Here is a 23,937-nt window from a genome sequence, read left to right as displayed (position 1 = left end):
ATATGCCAGCATCATTTCCCAAATGTTGCCAATACAAACAAAGGCAGCAGAATTGAAAGTTTTAAAGATAAAAGACATCTTGTGACCTAATTTGACCTTAAGAAATCTTTATATGGCGCTTTCTATATGTTGACAATATACACCGTGCATTGTCAACATATAGAAAGCGCCATATAAAGATTTAAAATATGTCACATTTGACCTCTGACCTCACTCTTATATTTCACATCTGCCTTTTTTCAAGTTAACCCCAACCCACATTTTACCTCCTCACCTTTTCGGATTGTTCTTTCACTAGTTTTGCATTTGGCTAGGGTCAGTGTCACTGCTGGTAGCATACGTGGACCCTACAGAGGCTGCACAGGTAGTCCGACTCCCCCAGTATGGCACGTATTGATGTGCCATACTGGGGCCCTGTGTTTTTCACAGATGAGAGCAGGTTCACCCTGAACATGTGATAGACGTGAAAGGGTCTGGACAAGCCAGTTTGGTGGTGGGTCAGTGATGGTCTGGGAAGGCATATCCATGGAGGGACACGCAGACCTCTGCAGGCTAGGCATCGACACCTTGACTGCCATCAGGTATCAGGATGAAATCCATGGACACACTGTCAGACCCCACACTGGGGCAGTGGGTCCTGGGTTGCACATCAATGCCCGGCCTCATGTGTTGAGAGTATGCAGGCAGTTCCTGGAGGATGAAGGAATTGATACCACTGACCGGCCCCACACTCATCTGACCTAAATCCAATAGAACACCTCTGGGACATTATGTTTCAGTCCATCCAACGTTGCCAGGTTGCACCACCACCTGATGCCCTGGTCCAAGTCTGGGAGGAGATCCCCCAGGACACCGTCCATCATCTCATTAGGAGCCCTGACATTGTCAGGCTGCATACAAGCATGTGTGGAGCATACAGACTATGGAGTACTTTGAGTTTCTGCAGTGACATTTCAGCAAAATGTTCCAGCCTGCTGCATCATTTTTTCACTTTGATTTTCAGGGTGTCTTTAAATTCAGCCTCTGTAGGTTAATCATTTTCACTTCCATCAAATGATGTGCTATCCTTTTGTTCCTAACGCATTACCCAGTCCACATCAGTGACTGCTGGATATCTACAGCATGATTTTTTTTGTTTGTTTGTTTTCTGCAGTGTATTATATAATAAACGTGTTATTCATGTCCTGTTAAACACAAATTAATGCCTATTATCTATTACTTACATAATGTTTGTGTAATCAAAGCCAACATCAGTCATGCCACCCTTATCTGAATTTTACTGCACTGCAAACCTCTTAAAATATGTTCAAAATTAAAATGAATATATACAAAATACAATACTATTCCCTTAAGAACAAATGCTGCCCAGAGATTGAGCTACCTTGGTGGAGTTTGTGCTCCCAGAGTGCTTCTTGTTGTTTCATATCTTTAGAGGTAATTCAGATGAATCAAAATGACTGTAAATGTTTCAGTGGTAGACAAACAGTCTTCAACTGTTGTCTCAGATGTTAAAGCCTTTAAAAAGAATATGTGATTTGTGATTTGAAGCCATTAAGATACAAGGAAAAGCTGGTTCAGTAACTTAAAAGAATGGAAGAAGTAGCTGGCATGCAAATTAAAACATATTTCCTGCAACTCAAACAACAGAAGGCAGAGACAACTCAAAAAATCCTGAACCGAAATATATGGGAGAATCCAGCTACAGCAAAAAGGGTGGCACAAGTATGGTTTTGAAATCAAAAATGTTTTTTAAAACCTTGTTTTGTGTTAACGTCATCATTTTTTAAAGTATTTTGTATCAGATATAACTGCTGCTTTGGTCCATGCAGTTTCTTTGTTTCCATGACCCTTGAACTCAAAGTTCATTTAGACATTTCAAAACAGAGCAAATAGTTAAAGAATAGCATTGTTTCTAACAGGACTTTGATGCTATTGAACAGGCAGCCAGTGAAAAACACGTAAAATCAAAGATAAAAGCAGAAGAGACACAATCAGACAAAATTAGAGCAGCTGGGAACAATGACAGAAGTTGTTACTTTTTAACCAGTTAAATGAAAACAATCACAACTGGAAGAATCACACCGAACTGTGTCTGACCAGAAGCTTTTATTTCTAAGAGCCTACACATTGATACATTGGAAAAGCATTATGAAATTAAATTCGATATTACCAGCTAAGGAGCCATAAGTAGGCAGTAGACTATCGCCCTACAGTGGTGGTAGCTTTTTCTTTCCCCCAGGGTCTCGGTAGCTTGTTTATTAAGATTGCCGAGGCTTAGTGTTGGATCAGTGGTAAGACACCAAGTTATTAAACAGGATATTGTATGTCCAAAAAAAAAAACAGCATGAAAATAAGTTTGAGTAGCTTTACATGCCAGTTGTTTTTTTTCCCCAGTAAATCTAAAACTGTTGAATATTGTCTTTGCAACAACTCTTTGAACTCGTCTTTAAAACTTTGAGTTGATTATAACCAAATTCCTTTTTGAAGAAAGTCTCACCAATCAGCAGCCACCTTTAAGTCCTGTCTCAATGACATTTAAATTCTGTGATTATAATTTGCACACATAGAGTCAAATATGATTTTTTTTTTTTTTAAAAAGAAAAGTTGCTGACTTTGCTCCAAGGCAGTTAGCCTATACTTCTAGGAAGAAGAACAGGACAATGAGTTCACGGTACTCAAATAACCAAAGGCTCTCATTCCAACAGAGAACCTCTGAAATGTGGTGGAACAGGAGATTTCTGTTGTGAATGTGCAGCTGACAAATGTGCAGCAACTGTGACACTTTCATGTCAATATTGACTGATGTCCAACTTATTTACTTGCACTTAAAATCAACTTATTTCATTGTATGATTTATATTCAGTGTCATTCAGGCCAGGGTAAGTTACAGGTTTAACTACTGGAAGGTTTATGTGCATCTAGTATCCATAAAACTTGTAAGCAGAGGGAGCAGGTCAGGATTCACTGTATCAAACTACCTTCAGCACAGGCGTTATATCATGCTTCACTCTTGCCTTCGGCAGTAATAACTGACACCTGATCATGTCTTTAAATGTTCACAGTAGCCGTTATGTTATTTCATTCCTCTCACTGTGGATTACAGTTGAGTAATGCTACGCTTGTTTGGGACGTGGAGAACCTGATACAGGAAAATGTACTTGATGCAAACAGTCATACAGACATACTTTATATTCTTCCTTCTCATCCACTGGATTGAATCTGTTCTGCCAGAATTCCAATCAAAGGGGGAGTAGGGGGATGTAAGGAAATATTTCTGGCATGCCGATTTTTTTTTTTCACACAATTGCACCTAATGTCAGCAGCAGAGGAAGCCTCAAAGATGAGAACATTTTCAGCAACATCCAATATCCCTCTTAAGTAGCACAGCTTTCCAACACAGTTTCACTCTCCAAAAACCTCTCTGTTTGCCACCTGTAGTTGCCCCCCCGCTGCTTTGGGAAATGTGCTTCATCTAAGCCGGAGAACCCTCGGAACAAAGGCTCAGTGTCCCGCCGTCAAGCCTTCTCCAGCATAACCCAGAGCATGAGCGCAGAGCTGGCAGCGGCTTCAAAGATGTCCCACCGTGGAAAGCCCCCACTGGCATCCAGATGTAAGTTTTCTAGAATGCATTTCGTGCTGCGGGTTGTAGCAGGATGCAGCCAACCACTTTTCTCACTACCTGCTGCTTTATTTATTTTAGCTCTATTAATGTTAGTGGATTTCAAATAACAGCTATGTTTTAATTGCAAACCAGTATGTATAATTTCTTATCCTTTTCCAGGGGAATATAGTACACCATGCACCTTATCACACCAAGCACAGGTCTGAGCTTGTGAAAGTTGGCGTATTAAATGGATCTACCCACAGGGAAGGACGTGAACAAATACAAAGCTGAGAACAATGTGAACCACCTTTTCAACAGAACGAGCTACAGAGAGATCACAGACTCTGAGCTCCCCTCCACTGCTGAGACTCTGGACAACTGCCAGGGAGACAGCACCGCTGTCCCACATCGCCCCACATTGGATATATTGTCCAGAGAATCTGAGGAGGAGGAAGAGGAGGCGGCAGATGGTGGCTTAATAGGAAGCACACAGGGAGAGTGATTCGATCACCTTTTCGAGAACAGCATGTCAGTCAAGCTCAGTCTCTGCTGGCCTCTCCCACAGTCCAGAGAGACTGCAGTCTTTCAGGTCACAGTTAAGTATGTCAGCAGGTTCGAGTGGAGTACCCGTTAGCAGTGATGGATGCAGTGTCACCCCTCTCCTCAAACAAAGAAGGCCACCTCATGTGATGCCAACACCACCTGGCGGAGTCGACAGAGGCTTTTCAGCTTGTACTCAGGAGGCAAAGCAATGTCTTACCTCCTCGCATAGTTCTGCTTTCTCTCAAAGGTAGCCTCACCTGGGCAACATGGAGGAGGGTGCTCTTCAAAAAAGAGCCAGCAGCACTGACACACTGCAGACTTCTAATGAGGTCCATTAACCTCTAAAACCTCCAATATGACGACAACTGGTGACACTGAACAGTTACCACACAATCAAGTGTCAAGGGACTCCTGCTTTTCATGGAGAGGATATGATTTTAGAAAATATTTTCATTACTTTTACAAACACACTAGGTAATCTACAGACAAATTTTCAGTTCATTTTTCTTACAGCTCTGCCTTTGAAATGATACACTGAGTCGCTGTTACTTTACTGGAAGCTTATTCAGCATGTCTAAACACAGGTTAAACATAATATGTTCCCATTAAGACATAAAAACCCTCTATTGTGTAATGCGAATTGTATCATCTCCTGCTATCTGCAGGATATTAGAGGAGCAATTACAGGAGGAGGAGGAGGAGGGCGACCGGTGCCGACTGATACGGTGGTGATGCTTCAAACAACCTGCTGCCTGTTGTGTTCAGGAAGTCTGCTCTTCATTCACTTGGACTGCCTGAAAACGTGGATCCAAAATCCAATCAGGTCAGCAGACAGCTGAAGGTGAGAAGATGGATTTGGTGGATTTTTGGTACAATAAATACAATAAAACAAATTAAAATCACAAGAGCCCCCTTACATGTTCAGTCACTGCTCTGATTTACACACCTTATATACACATACTGTCATGTACTGCTGTGGCAGGCAAGGCAGAGGACCCCAAAGCAAAAGCTTCTCTTAGAGTTTAAACTTTATTTACTGGAGCACAACAAAAGACAGGAACCAGCAGCACAAACTTCAACTCCAAAACTAACCGTGACTCGACTTCTTGACGTGGACTTAAAACATGAGGCGCACAGCAGGAACAGAGGACAACAAACAACAACGGGAGCCTGAGACAAAATATACACACAGGTAACGAGACAATAGGGAACACCTGTGAGGGAGACACAGGAACCAAAGACACACCAAAATAAAACAGGAAGTAACTAAACACAAAGACCAGGACTAGGACACATGAACTTGACACAAGGGCAGCGGATAAACACACAAATATCCACAACAAAAGAATCCACGGGGAATCAAACCAGGGGCCCAACATAAGGAAAACAACATAACACAATATCAAAACCAAACACAAAGCGCCGGGCCAACAGCCCAGGACACACACTCACTTAGAAGGTGACTGACTAGGAGGTGAAAACTGCGAGGCACAGATGAAAACACAACCAAAAAAAAACAAACAGATATCAACAGGTAAATTGAAACAGTGGCAAAATTAAGTTAACAAAAAGACAGCGTTTTGAAGGATTATAACTATATTACATTTCCTCTATGCTTTTGTGTCCTGATGTAGTGGAAATCTCAGCAGCTTTACTACATGTAGTCACAACTAACTCCCTGTTACCAAGAATCACTACATGAGCTTCATTCACTGCCTACCTAATAAGAACAAGAACACTTAATCCCCCCCTGAAGTCAGTGCATCAAATATAAGCAAGTGAATAAGTGTTAGCAGCTATATTTGAAACCAAATCAGCTGTATTTCAACATCTGTGATATCTTCATTGATTGGCTTTATAGAATGAACATTAGCTCTAACACAAACCAATCTTTAGAGATTTATTCATTTGTTTTGATGACAGTTCGTTGCAGCACATGGATGTTTTTTTTCCTTGTGCCAAAAACCTTAATGAAACGTAGAGCGGATGCTCCGTACCAACAAAAGTAAACGGGATAAAGACTCAGTGACTGAGAGTGGAGTCTACATGGACTGGGAGCCGATGCCAACAATGTGCACCAGAGTTGCATGAGCAAAATCGGTGATGCTCCTTTTTGAGATTCCTGTGATGTGGCTCAGTTCTCCAACTACCTGCAACGTGTTCAATGAAAAAAACAGTTTCAGCTTTAGTTTAGATCAACTTGATGACTTAATTTGTTTGTTTGACCCTTAAACAATGAGAACAAATACTGCTGTAGGTCTAATTTAAAAAACTACTTTACCTTTTCCCACTTTCTGACAAGGAGGATGAACGCAGCCACAGCGATGACACCAACACCGAGAAGCATGCAGTCTTCTGTCACTGGCACAAACTTCTTTCTGGTTTTCACACATGATTGATACAGTATTAAATCAGATATAATCAATACATTTATATTAACAGTGGATCACCTCTCTATACTGATATCAGTGTCTTGTAGCATTTTAAAGTCTTTGCACCCACAGTTTTGGTTACATGACCTGAAACTTTGCTGTGCGAAGCAGAAACACAGTTTCCTGCCTGCTGGCACTAAATCAGAGACTGACATATCACCGGCATATATCGTCAGCCCATCATCTGATGTGCTGATTGGAGCCTTTTTTCCTTTCTAAAGAACACAACAGCAGTAAAATGACATGATTTCGTAGCTCTTGGGGAACATGCTGCAGAGGAACAGCCATTTCTGATGCAACAAGTTAAATCATTATGCCCAAACAGCACCGCCAGCAAGCTGCAGGCTGCCATCAAATGGTCAGTTTTGCTTCTGAAGGTTTCTAATTAAGGGACGTGACCCTGAAGTATCCGGTCAAATTCTCTAAATACTCAAGAATGGTGCTTCAGTGCTTCCTTTATGACCTCCTTCAGCAGAGAATACACTGGACCATCCTTTATGAAAGGAAAGCAGATAAAGCCATCCCATAATTCACAATAACACACGATCAGCATGACTAACAACTCATGCAGATGTTATCTAAGTGTTAATTAAGTTTATGTTTTCCATTTTGTGCCATAACCTGCTTTGTTTTGAATCAGAAAAAAGGTCTTTAAATCAAGATTATGAGCCATTTAAGGTTTAGGGTTAGGGTTATGCGGTCAGTTTAATTGTTGATATACTGCCAGCCTTTACGATTGTCATGAATGACTTTAACTTCAGTCACAGAAAACCTTAATAACTTTATATTTAAAATGATAACTTCTGTAATGAAGTCATATTTTCTCTGGTTGCTCTCTATTATATGATCTGTATGAAACAAGATTATAACCACACAGGCCAAAGGATATAAGATTAACCTTTTGTAATATTTAGGACGTTGTAGTTTCAACATCACAAACTCGTGTCAGCACGTGTAAATGCAGTCAGACTGAGTCCTCATGAAATTTCCAGAGGACACAGAAAAGTGGTTTGGAAAAGACTTCAGGGTCTTTTCTGGACTATTTGACCGTGGCCATGAATGCACTCCTCAGCAGCATGTCCACTCTGCTCTCTATCAGAAATATAGTTTTAAACAGAGATGTAATACCTCTGTTCCCTGGATGGGCTGACACACTCAGTGGTCACCTTTAGCAAGGTTTCATAGACGGCAGCCCGCTCCAGGCTGATGAACTGGAGAACGTGGTGGCAGAGGTGATGAAGGCACTCTATAGGGACTGATGGCTCATTGTATCCTGCAAGAGTTTATGTAATCATTTCAAAGCCCTGACAGTAACATTTAGAATTTGAAATAAGCTGTCCGATGCATACATAGACCCTTACCGAGAACCTCCAAAAGTATTTCCACATATGTCAGTGGGTTGGGCACATTTAGTCTGAACTTAAGTCCTTTCAGAACCATCAGCTCTGAATCCAGGACAGCCTGTTTGGAAACGCTGCAGCCGACCGAGTCCAGAAAGCGTACAGCAGTATTGTTGTTGATCATCTAGCAAATGTGTGGGAAAAATGATAAAAGATTATTTTAAGTCATCTCAGGGTAACTGACATAAGTAATGACTGGCATGGCAGAACTTACGTGACTGTGCAGAGACAGTTTGCTCGCAATCTGGACGCAGGAGAAGACGATGAGCGGGAATTTGTCCTTAAGTGTGTCAAAAAGAGCATCCTCACAACTTCTTGGAAGATTAGCATTTGCGCCTTGAGATGTGGGTGTGGTGAGCAAATCTTCAATGTGATTGACCATGAACCTGCAGGAGATAATTATTCATAGGCGACAGTACATACATGACTAAACCCAGTAAGACACAGGGTGTGATTGACAGAATTGTTCTTACCTCTGAAGTAATTCAATGGCGTGGTAGCCGACCAGCGGGTCCAGCCTCAGTTTATCAGTTATCAGGAAGATGTACTCTGAGTAACACAGGACAGGAAGGCAAAGAGCAAAAACATTAAAACTCTTCATGTCAAGAACTTGAAAAAAAGGTGACTGGACTTCCTTAATTTTTTTGGAGATGTTCCACCTCTTATTCTAGAGGCTTCTTCAGTTCTAAAACCAAAAGGTGGAGAGTCCCACGTATTTAAACCCTAGTGGCCGTTGTCCCCCTTGGAGGTGGCCATTGACCCACTATTAATCGTGTGCGTCATCACATGGGCCAAGGCGTGAAAAAAGTTGTAGGTGATTGCCACTGTGAGACCTTGCCACACCCTATCATGTGACCTACTGAGGTCACCTGAGGTAAGGTGCGAGTGGGGGTTGAGGCGCCTGGAAAGGCCTCTGAAGACTGCGCTGTCGGTGGCTGACAGCTGACCACTTCTATGGTCGGTCACAGTGGACGTAGGAGATATTTACTCCTCTTTCAAACCATCTGCCTTCTCGGTCCAAAACGTGAACACTGGCATCCTTGAAAGAGTTCACCCCAAATTCAAACTGATTTAGGCCTGTATTAGTTTTTATCCATCTATAGTGTTTTGATGTGACTTGCCCAGTTTTGGGGATATTAGCTGAAGAGATGTCTGCCCTCTGTTGATCATATATTCACACACTGATTGGCTGAGGACTAGTGATTGACAAGCCCTTAGTCAATGAGAATATCCTGGAGAATCCTCCTTTCTAACTATTAGAATGACCATACTTTACAAAATAAACTAGACTCATTTAAATTTGACCTGAAACTAGTATTTAGCCCATAAAGTCATCAGGAAATCATTTACAGAGGTCAGAGCTGTTTGGAGCTAGAAGAATCACCTCCTGCTAAAATATGCAGGTTTAAAGCACTTCTGGGTTGGCTTCACTTCCTCTGACCCTACACAGCTATGTGCATCCTTTATTCTGTCTGTGGTTGTGAACAGTTGCACAGAGGAGCTAGTTTCTGTCTCAGGTCTTAATCAGACAAGTAAAAGAAGTATGCAGCTCCTACATCCCAGCTGAGGAGAATGCATCAATGTTCACATCATGCATTTATGAGCACTATCTTTTGCAAACTGATACAATTGGTAGATGTGGAAAATGTTTGTAGTCGATCCACATTCAAACTGTTACATTTGGTCATGACATCTGGACAGTGGCCAAAAGGATGAGATGCAAGAGGTGAAAATGAGTTCAGGGCGGCTGGGTTCAGCCTCAGAAACAGTCATGTCAAAAGAAGCCAGCTGAGGTGGTTTGGATATCTGAACAGGACGCTTCGTGGGCACCTCCCTTTGGAGATTTTCCAGGCATGCCCAAATGGTAAATGGACTAGTTCTTATATAGCGCTTTTCTACTCAGATATGAGCACTCAAAGCGCTTATACAACACGTTCACATTTACCCCATGCACACGCATTCATACAAGCACTTCCATGATTAATTAATTAAGCTAAGTGCTTTAATCGTCTAACATTCACTCACATTCATACTCCGACGGAACGGTCGGAGAGCAACTTGGGGTTAAGTTTCTTACCCAAGGATACATTGGCACGCAGCCTGCAGTAGCCAGGAATTGAACCACTGACCTTCCAATCAGTAGGTGACCTGCTCTACCTACTGAGCTACAGCCACCCCAAATGGGAATAGATCACAGGGTAAACCTAAAACTTGCTTGAGAGTTTGTTTATCCTGTATGGTTTGGGAGTGACTCGGGATCCTCCAAAAGAAAACTGGAAAACTTTGCTGGAACGTCCTCCCAGGACTGATACCACCGAGACCTGATCTCGGATGAGCAGAAGAAAATGAACTAACTGGGTCACCGGGTCATGATTTCTGGATAGAGACTTTTTTTTTAGTTAGTAAGCTATTGTTTTCTTTTTTCTTGTACTTTGACGGCCAAATATGCAACTGTCATTTAGTTCCATTATATTCAGGAGATGGGAGACATCTCCACAGCCAAATCTCCAAATCTGGGCACGTCACACAGGATAAACAGCACTACAGGTCAGAATGGGAAAACATACACATTTGATTATGGGGTGAAGTGCCCCTTTAAAATGGATGACAAAATAAAGGAAAACATGACATGACCTCCTTATGTCTTACAGATGAGAATACTGAGAGTTTGACACCCCAGTCACAGGCTGAGCTTACAGTACATCTCCACATTATTACATACACAATAGACAGGATCTGCAAAGAGACATTTATGATCGAAACAACAAATCATTCATAGAGGTTGAAAGCCTCCTCTAGGTTGTATAGAAAATACACAGATTCTGAGGGGCCAGTAAAGACAAGAAATAAAACCAATGAGTGATCATGAACTTTGTTCTTGTTATATGAAGCCTCTTTTTCCTCCAAGTAAATACATTATACTTTACTGGTAAAAACAAACCAAAAAAGGTGGCAATTATGGCTAAATTTCTAAGCTAAACGAGATTTAAAATTGAGATTCTCCTCTTTTTATGCTCCTTTGTTGTGTAAGAGCTGAGCACATAAGCACTGCATCACACCCATACTAGGTTCTCCACTCTACCTACCACACAAAAACTCACAAACCTGCACATAACAGGTCAAACCAGCACTGATAAGCACTTTTCATATGGCTGTCCTCATAAATCTAGCCACATAAACTGTATTTTAGCTGATTTGTGGGCTAGAAGGAAGCATATGGATTCATTAAGTTATTATCATTGTTTTCCATCCCCTCTTCCTCATCCTCCTCCTCTCCAGGAGGCTTTGTCTGCAGCGATGCTCCTAGCTGGTAGACTCAGCTGCCTCGAGCAGTTTATATTGCGACTCGACCTCCATAATGACAAGGTTCACAAATCGAGATGTATGAGAGAGTTCAGAGTGATGACAGGGTGCAATGAGGCTTAGTGGGCCATTCAGAGGCAGTCCCATACAGCTTAGCTTACCTGCTGACAAAAGAGACTTCACCCCAAAGACCTGAAATTCACCAAAGACACTGTGCTGTAAGGTTAGTGTGTACACAGTACTTGCTTATAGTAGTCTAGCTACCTTGGAAGATATGCTGTAGTTTTACTTCATGCCTTAAATTTATTTTTTATGTGGAGTGTGTCTACCAAGCTCACTAGAGTTAACTGAAATTAAATTAACTGCAGTTGTAAAAACATCAAAACAACTTTAACTGAAATGGTATTGTTTACTCGCAATATGAGCTAAAAGTAAATAAGAAACACACACAATGATTTTAGCCTCTGACAGGACAAATCTGTCACCAGGATGCTTTACAAGACCATAAAAACTGCCCTCGTAAAGTGTGTTTGTTTTGCGGTTCTTTACGGCACATCTGTCTAGCAGAGAGCCAGCTGTTCTCTCATGTTAACAGTTTATTTCATGTCATCAGACCTTCGCAATTTTTTATTTTGCTTTATTAATTTTATTGAGCTATTTTACTTCAGAAACCCACTTTCTCATATGTTATTTATGTGTGTGTGTGTGTTTTGAGTTATTTTGTTTCATTCTGTGATTCTACTTCATTTAAGCCATTCTCTTATAGGCTGTGTAAAGTTTTGGCAGTTTTAACACAGGAATTTACTAAATTTGGGATATATGCAGTATCTTAATGTTATTCTGAACTTCTTTGATAATCTTATTACAAAAGAACAACAAGAAAAACAACTTACAAAGAAATTAAGAAAAACTAAAGTAACTAAAAACCAACTGAAAAAAACCAAAAATAAAAAATTAAGAGAGATTGTGAAGAATGTTCAAAAAACAAAATCTAAACAAAAACACCAATAAATAATAATCTATAACTGTGAGGCATGTTTACAAAACATAGAAAAAAATAAAGAGATAAATTATCTATAATTTTGAGGCATTTATAAAATAAAGAAAAGATAAAATAAAGAAACAAACAAAAACAAATCATGGTTTAAAAAAAACAACAACAACAAAAACACACACACACACAAAAAACCAAAAATAAAAATGATTACCAACAAAGACTAAAACAACTTTTCCTTGGCTTATGGAAAACTAGGACATTTGAGTTTGCAAAATTATGTGAAATAAAATTTTAAAAATGATCACACACACACACACACACACACACACACACACACACACACACACACACACACACACACACACACACACACACACACACACACGGGGAAAAAAAAAGAGTGGGTACAGAAAGTATTCAGACCCCTTTAAATTTTTCACTCTGTTTCATTGCAGCCATTTGCTAAAATCAAAAAGTTCATTTTATTTCTCATTAATGAACACTCAGCACCCCATCTTGACAGAAAAAATAGAAATGTAGAAATTTTTGCAAATTTATTAAAGAAAAACTGAAATATCACATGTTCATTAGTATTCAGACCCTTTGCTCAGCATTGAGTAGAAGCACCTTTTGAGCTCATACAGCCATGAGTCTTCTTGGGAATGATGCAACAAGTTTTCCACACCTGGATTTGGGATCCTCTGCCATTCTTCCTTGCAGATCCTCTACAGTTCCTCAGGTTGGATGGTGAACGTTGGTGGACGGCCATTTTCAGGTCTGTCCAGAGATGCTCAGTTGGGTTTAGGTCAGGGCTCTGGCTGGGCCAGTCAAGAGTGGTCACAGAGTTGTTGTGAAGCCACTCCTTTGTTATTGTAGCTGTGTGCTTAGGGTCACTGTCTTGTTGGAAGGTGAACCTTCAGTCCAGTCTGAGGTCCTGAGCACTCTGGAAGAGGTTTTCTTCCAGGATATCTCTGTACTTGTACTCGTCCTGTCCCTGCAGCTGAAAAACTCCCCCACAGCATGATGCTGCCACCACCATGTTTCACTGTTGGAATTGTATTGGGCAGGTGATGAGCAGTGCCTGGTTTTCTCCACACATACTGCTTAGAATTAACACCAAAAAGTTCAATCTTCATCTCATCAGACCAGAGAATCTTATTTCTCACAGTCTGGGAGTCCTTCATGTGTTTTTTCATATGTCTGCACTGAGGAGAGGTTTCCCTCGGGCCACTCTGCCATAAAGCCCCGACTGGTGGAGGGCTGCAGTGATAGCTGACTGTGTGGAGCTTTCTCCCATCTCCCTACTGCATCCCTGGAGCTCAGCCACAGTGATCTTTGGGTTCTTCTTTACCTCTCTCACCAAGGATCTTCTCCCACCATTGCTCAGTTTGGCTGGACGGCCAGGTCTAGGAAGAGTTCTGGTCCTCCCAAACTTCTTCCATTTAAGGATTATGAAGGCCACTGTGCTCTGAGGAACCTTGAGTGCTGCAGAAATCTTTTTCTAACCTTGGTCAGTTCTGTGCCACAATTCAGTCTCTGAGCTCCTTGGGCAGGTCCTCATGATTCTCATTTGCTCTGACATGCACTGTGAGCTGTGAGGTCTTCTATAGACAGATGTGTGCCTTTCCTAATCAAGTCCAATCAGTTTAATTAAACACAGCTGGACTCCAATGAAGGAGTAGAACCATCTCAAGGAGGACCAGAAGAAATGGACAGCATCTCAGTTAAATATGAGTGTCACAGCAAAGGGTCTGAATACTTATGAACATGTGATATTTCAGTTTTTCTTTTTTAATAAATTTGCAAAAATTTCTACATTTCTGTTTTTTTCTGTCCAGATGGGGTGCTGAGTGAACATTAATGAGAAATAAAATGAACTTTTTTGATTTTAGCAAATGGCTGCAATGAAACAAAGAGTGAAAATTTTAAAGGGGTCTGAATACTTTTCGTACCCACTGTACACGTGATTCCAGTTGCAGATCTTGAGTTATACTTTTTAATTACCGTTATGAATGTAGGGGTTCAAAGCAATGTTTTTACGGTCATTGATTCAAACCGGTGACTTTTTAATGGCATACTGACAGACTACATTCGTGTTATTTACATTTTCATAGAGAAGCTGTTTTTTTTTTTTAAATGCAAGCTAACATAAATGAATAAAAATCTGAGCGCTACTCACCAACGGCTCTCTTATTCTTGAAGTTCCCGCTATAGTTCGTTAAACTCCGGAGGTTATCTTTGTTTCTTTTGTTGAGATTGACAAGAAAATCTGTGAGTATGTCAGAAGAGGCCTCCCGGAACTTTACACCTGCAGCGTTACTCTTGCTTGGAGAATAAAGTAATCTTTTCGCCATTTCGGTGACAGATACTTACATTTATATAACAAACCACACAAACTGCGTTTAGTTTTGTCAAAAATAATTACACCCCATAAGTAATATCCTGTGGCTTATATTTTCTAAAAGATGGCGCTATTCCCGCGCTTTTCCCAGTAGGACCGTCTTCTAATAGGAACCAAAACTACCTTAGCGACTCATTTGTAAGTTGCACATACTGGTTCCGGGGCGGGTCCTCTCAGGGCAGATCTGATAACATGTTGATAGGACACACGCACGGCGCTGTCGCCCAGCAGAGTGGTTGAAACGCGTTTGTGTGTAACAGTTGTGAAACCGCCGTGCTCGCCTCAGAAAGCGCAGCCATGGCCGACAAAACGCCGCCTCAGAAGTCCAATGCTCCATACGCAACCAGGATAGATCCGACCAAAGAGGGTCTTTCTCAAGAACAGATTAATTTCGTCAGACAGGTGGAGGTGGAACAGTGGAAGAAGAGAGCGTCGAAGCTGCGGACACGAAACGTGGTGACGGGACTCGCCATCGGAGCGCTCGTGCTGGGAATCTGTATCCTTGGCAAACGTCAATACAAGGTGAACTATGTAACGTTAGCTTAGCATGCTAAATTACACTGTGGCACCTGATTGCGAGTTAGATACGTGTGCTTACCATAGGCTAGTGTTAAGACACACTCTAATGTATCGGCTCAGTGGAAATTTTAGCGTTTACTGACAGTATGAGACAGAATGCTAACGTGACAGCTAGCTCAAGGAGTTGTAAAAGGATCTAAGATTACTGGTAAAGTTAAACACCAGTGTTGTTGCGTTTAATTACTTATTTTACAGGCAATTAACTAATAAGCTTCCAGGGTTATTCATTTTACTTTTTATACATTTGTTAGCAATGAAAACACTTGTGATGCACCTCATTTACAGGAGTTTGTTTTTCTGTTGCTCAAAAATCCCTGTGAAACACGAAAGCAGTGATGCTTCCTCCCCTCTGAGATAAACGTGTTTCCTGAACGTATCACTAGGAGCTTGTAATGACAGATGCTGGAAGTATTTACCGGTCCTGTCGAATGGCCAGGTGTTGTCTCTTTACATAAAATTGTTTTTTTTATACAGTCGATAGCAGAGTTTTTGCTAGGAAAAAAGTTGCTCATTATTAAATCAAAACATGCCCTCTTCTATAAAAAGTTCTTAAAACTTGGCCTTAATGCTTACATAGGAATTAAGAGGGTAAATAGCGGCCAGGTGCTGCTAATGAAATGCACTTGATTCACTGATCATTAACAAGTGTGAGGTCTATAAAACAGAGGTTTGCAGTTTACTGGTCTTGAGCATTCAGTTGTCTGCTAACACAGTGGCACAATCTTCCCAGGAGTGGGTGTTCCAGCAAATTCATCCCAAAAGCAGACCGAGCCATGCTCAGAAACTGCAAAAATAACTCCACAAGAGCTACATGTCAGACTCTACAGGCCTCGGTTAAATGATAAAGTTAATGATGTTACAATCAGAAAAAAATTGAACAAGTATGGCGGCTTAGGTTTGCTAAGTTGCAGTTGAACAAACCGCAAGACTTCTGGAACAATGTCCTTTGGACTGATGAGACCAAAGTGGAGATGTCTCCGCTCTAATCCATCCCAAAGGTGTTCTATCAGGCTGAGGTCAGGACTCTGTGCAGGCCAGTCAAGTTCTTCCACACCAAACTGGCTCATCCATGTCTTTGTGGAGCTGCTTTGTGCACTGGTGTGCAGTCATGTTGGAACAGGTAGGGGCCATCCCCAAACTGTTCCCACAGAGTTGGAGCATCAAATTGTCCCAAATGTCTTGGTATGCTGAAGCATTAAGAGTTCCTTTCACTGGAACTAAGGGGCCGAGCCCAACTCCTGAAAAACACCCCCACACCACAACCCCCACCTCCACCAAACTTTACACTTGGCACAATGCAGTCAGACAGATACCGTTCAGGTACCGTTCTCCTGACAACCACCAAACCCAGACTCCTCCATCAGATTGGCAGATGGAGAAGTGTGATTCATCCGTCCAGAGAACACGTCTCCACAGCGTGTTCTCTGGAGGGATGATGCGTTGATGCAGTGGTGCTTTACACCACTGCATCAACGCTCTGCACTGAGCTTGGTGATGTAAGGCTTGGATGCAGCTGCCATGGAAACCCATTCCATGAAGCTCTCTCTCTCTGTTCTTGAGCTGATCTGAAGGCCACATGAAGGTTGGAGGTCTGTAGTGATTGACTCTGCAGAAAGTTGGTGACCTCTGTGACCCTCAGCATCCACTGACCCCACTCTGTGATTTTACATGGCCTACCACTTTGTTATAATCCCACTAACAGCTGACTGTGGAATATTTAGCAGTGACTGGACGTGTTGCACAGGTATCATCCTATCACGGTACCACACTGGAGTTCACTGAGCTCCTGAGAGCGACACATTCTTTCACTGATGTCTGTAGAAGCAGTCTGCATGCACAGGTGCTTGGTTTATACACCTGTGGCCATGGAAGTGACTGGAACACCTGAACTCAACGATCTGGATGGGTGAGTGGGGAAAAAAACAAAACATCATCCACTTTAGTTTTCCACACCCACTGGCAGCGACTCTGTGGCTCACTGTGTAAAGCAATGGTGGATGGGAGCAGTTAAAAGGATCACTTTTCTTCACGTTTTAACTATCTGAACAGGTGGTTTGATGAGATTTTTATTTGTATTTTAATGTCAAAACACTCACAGTAAGAAAAAACTACTAATTAGAGGGAGATCAATTTAGCCAGAGTTCTTCTTGAGTGAACTGATTGCTGGAAACAGGCCAGCAGCTGGCCAGTCAACTTGTCAACCTACCTTCTTCAGTGGCTCCAAGCCATCGGTCCATCAGACATGTTGAACCCTGCACTGCTTTATAACCTTTATGCAAAGGTAGGATTTTATTGTAAGGAAGTTGTTAAAGGCGACATTAGGCTTACTCTTAACTTTAAACTGTTCCTACAAGCAGCACAGATATCTGGCTAACACTGCCAGCATCATTAGTTTCTCATGTTTGTTTCTGTTCTTGCTTTCAAATGTTTCCCTTAACCACTTGCTCCCATTAGACGGCTACACGTTTTACTCAGTCTCCCAGGAGCGGATCATGGATGAGATCGACGAGGAGGCTAAGCGTGCGAGGCTGCAGGGACCAAAAACTGGTGCCAACTGAGGCTGAAGTGTCGTCTGTCTGTTGTTGAACTTTGTGTCAATGAGGAAGAGGACTTATGATGCCACTGATCATATTCCATGGCCGACTGCTGTATTTTTATTTTTTTTTTTGTAATGTCGAGACAGATCTGGACTTTGTCTCGATTTGAGGGTAAAACTAAGTGTGTTGTAGTTTCACAGAAGTTTCCTGTCAGTGGAAAGGACCCATCCGCTGACCTCTACATGACCTTACAAGCTACACTGTAGCATAGTCAGCACCTTCTACCTGAAGATGCCAGCATCGATTATGTAATGCATATGAAGAGTGAACAGAACATAGAAATAGCAGTCAGCTAATGACTTAAATCTACAGTGGCCTTCAGCAATAGAGAATGCCAGTGACACAGCAGAAATATTATTTATGTTGATAAAATTATGATTTGTGAAATAAAAGCCTCCTGTATTAGATTTACAGTTATGCCTTTTTGTGAGCATTCATGTAAGCAAAATACACAGCAGTAAACACGACAAAAGAGCCAAAATATTTACGATCGCATTTATTTTAATCAAAATGTGATATATGGAGTTTGATCTAGCCACCAAATCTCATGAGTAAAATAAGACATTGTTAGGGAAAGGCACAGATTCAGCATGGCAGGACAGCAGCTTCAGGAAGCAATACAATTATATATTTACATTCAAATAATTTTGGAAGAGAAACCTTTTTTTTATTTTGAATATATTAAGATTTAAGAGTTTAACTGGCAAGAAATTCAGTGTGTGGTGGGAATATTTTAAGGCAACAGCTACAGATTCACAGCTTTGACTGATTTCTCTACACCCCACAAAAATACATTTTTTTTTAAAAGTGTGGGGAAATAGATCATCACTACTGTGATCAAACATGAAACTGGAGAATATCCTCGACCTCCCTTATCGACAAATTAAAAAAACTCACAGGCAAACCTCTCAGCTCTCCCTTAAATGAACGGTTTTAAACACAACTGTGTTAAATGACTGAGAACTACAAGTGGATTTACTAAAGTGCACAAGGAGCTCGATCTATGGAACAAGCAACAACTCTGATTTTTGCTTGAGAAAGGATTAATCTTTAGTTTGCTCATAACTTGTAAACATGAATTCTATTATATACACATATACAGTCAACAGGAAAGCCAGTAGTATAAAGTCTAGGTGGGTTTCTATCCATACTTAACCCCATTTTTTTTAAACCAGCTACTGAATTTGAAAAGTGATGTATAACAATTGTACACTTGTGCACCAGTTAACTGAACTTCTGACCATTTAAATGTGTTTTAAACCAGATTTGCCTTCTGCTGAAGAATCGTGTGACATTTGTTGTTGAGAAATATCTTATTGCAGAGCCGTAATGGAGGGAAAAACATCTTCACTACATCTGAAAATATCAGGGATTGCAGTCAAACATCTCCAGGCTGAGTCTATAGAAAATATAAGTGTCCAAATGACTAAAGAAACCAGATAAAGACTACAACACATATCTGAATGAAGCCCCTGGAAGGCAGTGATCACAGTTCTACTGAACGAGCGTCTGTTCACTGTGCAGCTGCTGAGACATCTTTACCAAACTACAGCAAGGTGTGCGACAGCTGTCAGTGTGTGTCTGCCTCACTGTGGTTCACATTTCTGTGCTCAGACTGGATTAACAGCAGTGAGCCAGACAAGCAGGAAAACGGCAACTGTTGTCGTTCTGCGTCAAAATCGTGGTAAAGTGTAGCAACTCTGCAGCTGCAGCAACCGCGTACCATCGCTTGACTGCGTTCAGGCAAAAAAAAAAAAAAAAGTCATGATGTGACATTGTGCAGAGCACTGCGGCAGCCTGGAATGAAGGTTATGTCTGAACCGTCGGGATCTGGCAGTTTATCTACAAGGAGCAGACATGAACGAGTCACTTGGCTGCTGTTCTGTGCTTCAGCTGCAACAAGTTCACCAGGACGCGATGACGGGCCGAAATCTGGATGTTACAGTTCCTGTGTAAATCCAGCCCCACTGGGACCGTTACTGTACATTTGAGGTAAGTGCCCACTGGCAGAGGGGGAGCAGTTTGCTGATAGGTGCCAGGATTAAAGTGATCCTCCTACGGGACAGATTTGACCACTGCAGTCACACTTCGGATGAGGTAGTCCAGATAACAGCTTGGCTGAGAGTTTGTTACTAGAAAAGTGAGATAAAAAAAAAAAGATTATAAACAATGGATTGTTGTTTGGAGATGAATGATAACAGTGTGTCTATAGGTTCTCACGATTATGAACCTCTCCTGCCATTTTTGCTTCCCCTACACATTCAGATCAGGAAATACAACTCCATCTTTTACAGGTGTTAAAACAGCAGTGAGATCCATTAGTTGACTCAAAGATTGTAACTGATTTATGAAAAAAAATGATAATGACTGCACAATTTAAGCCATAGACTGTGTATAAAAGATGGACATAGCTACTGAGCCATCACCCATTAAGTGAAGCCTCAAGCTGAGCATGAACCCATTAGTGAGTGAATACTCACTTTATCAGATGGCTTTTTGAAACATCTGAGAAATCGAGGAACGCTGCACGCTGGTAACTAACAACCTAATGGGCATACCCCTGGTTTATCGTCCATTCTGACTGGGATCATAATTTACAAAATGAGCATCGTGTTGTATTAAATAAGACTGGACTATTGCAACTGAGACCATAAGCTCATCAGAGAAGTCTTTAATGAGGTCATAGGTCAAAGGAGCAACATGGATGTTTTCTCATCCATGTTTATACAACCTGACTTATTTTTGCAACTAGGGGAGGTGCACATTGCTGGTAATTAGAAACAATGTAGGCTTAAGGCAACGTTTTCTCACAGAGCTGAAGTCTTTTTTGCAGCTAGAGGAGTTGCCCCCTGCAGGCCATTAGGAAGAATGCAGGTGTAAGGCTCTTCAGGATTGGCTTCAATTTTCAGACCTGGAAGCTACGCCCATATTTTACATAGATTATGGTTTAGATCCAGTGATCTGATGGGCTTCCAAAGTGTTGGAAACCCTGAAGATGACAATGAAGAAGGTGGCTTTCTAAGCTAGCCTGCCTCTTAAACAGTGTTAAAATGGCCTGTGTGGCTAAATCTGTAAGTTCATGCTAATTAATGTGCCAACAAACACTAAATTTAACTCGTTTATACCTGTACACACCCTGGTTAATTTGTAATTAAGTAAGTTAAGGAAGTTACTTACTTAAATAAGTAAGTTTGTTAATGAAGTGTTGACTCACCATTCTACTTAGGTCTGTGGCAAAGGTGACGCCTTTGCATGGTTTATCCTGCGAGCCGCTGCTGCTGCCGCCGAGAGAGTTTCTCCTAATGATACCTTGGAAAAGAGCACATGACTTAAAAACCTGTTTAGACTCAAAGCTGTTGCATATTTACGAGATGATAACTGTAGTAAAGAAGTGAATATTCTTTGCTACCTTGAAGTGGCAACATCTCCAGTCGCTGCAGGCTGTTCCTGCGAGATGAGGGAAAACCGTTTCCCTTGGACAGGCGGCGCTGTCGGCTGGACAGCATAGCAGCAGGAGAGACGATGCCCGGCGGGGGGACCTTCCCCATCTTCTCATATAGTTCCTCAATCTCTCTTTTCTGGGCAGCCTGCAGGGCCTGAACCTCTGCCAGATGTCTGATAAAGGACAAAAAGAAATGCATGTGAGCATTTACAGACTCGCTCGTGTTAAAATGACATTTTAATTTAGGTCTTAGATTAGGTTATGTACTGGATTTATCCTGTCTTAGAACAGTAAAGGCAAATCTCTACAGTTCCTTGTTATTCCACACGATTTTCATGAATACAAAATGTTGATTAAACTTAAATAAATTAAACCCCCAATGAACAAAAATGACCTACAGTGCTGATTATCTTCCTCTGGATTTGACTAAAACTTTTTCTTGTACTCTCTCATCTTAACTGGCTTCAGTGGTGTCACTTACTTCTCTCTGAGTTCCTGAAGCTCCTCCAGCATGTCTTCGTCTTCACTGTCCGAGTCGTCACTGCTTATGTAGGGAGCGCTGCGGTTATAAGTCATCATCCATAAATTGTGAAGGGCATTGCTGTACTGTGGGCTTTCCGCCGCTCCGTCCCACAGTCTCCCCTCTGTATCAGCAGCCGTCACCGAGAGCCCGCTGTCCGCAGACGTTCCCAGCAGGCTGAGGCTGTACGCCCTTCGACGGCTCCTCCTCCTCCCCCTTGGCTGTTCCCCAACAACCTCTTCCTCATCTTCATCGTCCTCTTCCTCTTCCTGCTTCTGCTGCTCTTGGCTCACAGTCCATCCCGCCTGCCCATCGGCCTCCTGGAGGACCCCCAACGACCCTGTGTGGGATTGTGGGTGAGGAGGGGATATGGTGAGGGAGGTGCCCAGGCTCACCTCAGACTCACCCTGCTCCTCTGTGCTGCTTTCTGACTGGGTGCTGCTGCTCTCTGCAGGCTTTGGCGCTGCAGGCAAAGGGATGTCTGTGCTGGGAGTCACCTGGAATCGTCCAACAGTCACAGATGCAGACTGAACATCTGAAATGTAGAGGAAGAAAATGTGTTCATACATATAAAGGCTGGCTGTGGCAGCAAACCATGGGCTAAACAGCAGAGATTGTTAATCAGATTTGACAGGTCATTTTGACCAAAGCCTCATCATTCTGGATCACATAGGTTTGATTCAAATCTTGTTGTGTTTCCGGTGACAAGATCAGATTTAAAAGGTGTGTTACAGTTTTTTTTTTAGTGTGCTTTATTTCCCAAAAGCCAGTCTCGATAGCTGGGGATCGGTCTACCAGGACCTCTGCCCTTGGCCACCACCCAACACCCACTGCACCCAAACCCTACGACGCCTCCTGCGGGTGGCGGGCCTACAGGAGGGCAGGCCTATGTCTCCTCTTCGGGTTGTGCCCGGCCAGGCATCACGGGCTAATTGTCCAGCCACCAGACGCTCTCCCTCGAGCTCCCTCCCCAGGCCTGGCTCCAGTGTGGAGCCCCCAGTAACCCTTTCCTGAGCCGGGTAACAGTTCCCTTGGGGACTCTTCCATTGGAATTGCTCTTTGTCTGTCCCCTCACCCAGGACCAATTTGCCATGGGAGACCCTACCATCTCCTAGGATCACTGGGACACACAAACCCCTCCACCACAATGAGGTGGTGATTCACAGAGGAGTCTGCCTCGGGCAGACCCAGGACACGCTGGAGAGATTATATGTCTGGCCTAGCATGGAAACACCTTACCTCTGTTGTACAGTTTTTAGGGTAAAGGTAACTTTTTGCATTCATGTATTACATTTATATTCATTTATCTCTTGTCCTGGGAACGCCTTGGGGTCCCTCCGGATGAGCTGGAGGAGGTGGCTGGGGAGAGGGAAGCCTGGACTTCTCTGCTTAGGCTTCTGCCCCCGCGACCCGGCCCCGGATAAGCGGAAGAAAATGGATGGATGGATGGATGGATGGATGGATATCTCTTGTCTTATTCTTTTGAAATGTTTGCATCATATGCTTACATGCTCTCCTTACACACTTACTCTGCTTGCATGTTTGCACAGAGGCCTCGCCACATTAAGGGCTGTTTAAAACCAGCTGGCTCTCCCACATGGAGTCTGCAGCAGAGCAGACATACTGACCCCACTTCCAGAGAGCATCTCCTGTTTTGTATCCAATAAGATGGAAACTCTACACACTTAAAGGCATTAGTTTGAGTGTGATTGTCTCGTTTCTGTTGTATTTATAAATAAAATCAAATGTTTTTGTGGAAATTTTGTACAGATTTTAATTCTTATTGTTTTAAATAGTAATAAAAATACATCCATCTGATAGCAGTATAAATCACTGCAGTTCCTGTTTCTGTCAGAGAGAGAGGCAAGCTTGCTGCTCCATTTCTACCCAACCACTTAATTAAGAGACCCTTCAACAACCACAAGTGATTCAGCAGGGACTTACACTCGTCACGGATTGGTGGGCGTTGAGGACGAGATGGAATTGGGCCCGAGAGTGACGGCATGTGCTCACATCTGGAGACAATTTAAAGGTTTAAAGTCCTGCAGTGCCTCGACTTGCCCACTGAGTGTCCTCCTTACAGTAAACACAGAACGTGTCTGGGTCTGTGCCCACTAAA

The 23,937-nt window shown here is 42.2% G+C and overlaps 3 protein-coding genes across 4 annotated transcripts in view; 1 reads left to right on the top strand and 2 right to left on the bottom strand.

Moving 5' to 3' along the window:
- Window positions 1–5,194: 5,194 nt before the first annotated feature.
- cntd1 (cyclin N-terminal domain containing 1) lies at window positions 5,195–14,929 on the bottom strand. The gene is made up of 7 exons (XM_030755886.1): window positions 14,459–14,929; window positions 8,453–8,528; window positions 8,194–8,365; window positions 7,941–8,103; window positions 7,708–7,852; window positions 6,429–6,525; window positions 5,195–6,297 (listed from the first exon to the last, which is right to left on the bottom strand). The coding sequence occupies exons 1-7, from the start codon at window positions 14,631–14,633 to the stop codon at window positions 6,190–6,192; spliced, it is 936 nt and encodes a 311-aa protein (XP_030611746.1). The 5' UTR covers window positions 14,634–14,929; the 3' UTR covers window positions 5,195–6,189.
- Window positions 14,855–18,269, top strand: coa3a (cytochrome C oxidase assembly factor 3a). Its single transcript, XM_030755888.1, has 2 exons — window positions 14,855–15,176; window positions 17,714–18,269. Exons 1-2 carry the CDS (start codon window positions 14,978–14,980, stop codon window positions 17,815–17,817), a joined length of 303 nt encoding a protein of 100 aa, XP_030611748.1. The 5' UTR covers window positions 14,855–14,977; the 3' UTR covers window positions 17,818–18,269.
- Window positions 18,270–18,351: 82 nt separating this feature from the next.
- wnk4a (WNK lysine deficient protein kinase 4a) overlaps window positions 18,352–23,937 on the bottom strand; it is a 45,029-nt gene continuing 39,443 nt past the window's right edge. For both annotated transcript variants that reach the window (XM_030755885.1, XM_030755884.1), the window contains 4 exons: window positions 21,780–22,353; window positions 21,266–21,471; window positions 21,071–21,165; window positions 18,352–19,988 (listed from right to left, as the gene is read on the bottom strand). In XM_030755885.1, coding sequence (XP_030611745.1) covers window positions 19,986–19,988; window positions 21,071–21,165; window positions 21,266–21,471; window positions 21,780–22,353 — 878 coding nt within the window. In that variant the 3' untranslated portion in view covers window positions 18,352–19,985. The remainder of the gene's footprint in view (window positions 19,989–21,070; window positions 21,166–21,265; window positions 21,472–21,779; window positions 22,354–23,937) is intronic.

The sequence above is a fragment of the Archocentrus centrarchus genome, chromosome 19, assembly GCF_007364275.1.
Source record: "Archocentrus centrarchus isolate MPI-CPG fArcCen1 chromosome 19, fArcCen1, whole genome shotgun sequence".
Lineage (NCBI taxonomy): Eukaryota > Metazoa > Chordata > Actinopteri > Cichliformes > Cichlidae > Archocentrus > Archocentrus centrarchus.
The sequence above is the reverse complement of the archived record's forward strand: the minus strand, read 5'-3'. Positions and strand labels throughout refer to the sequence as shown.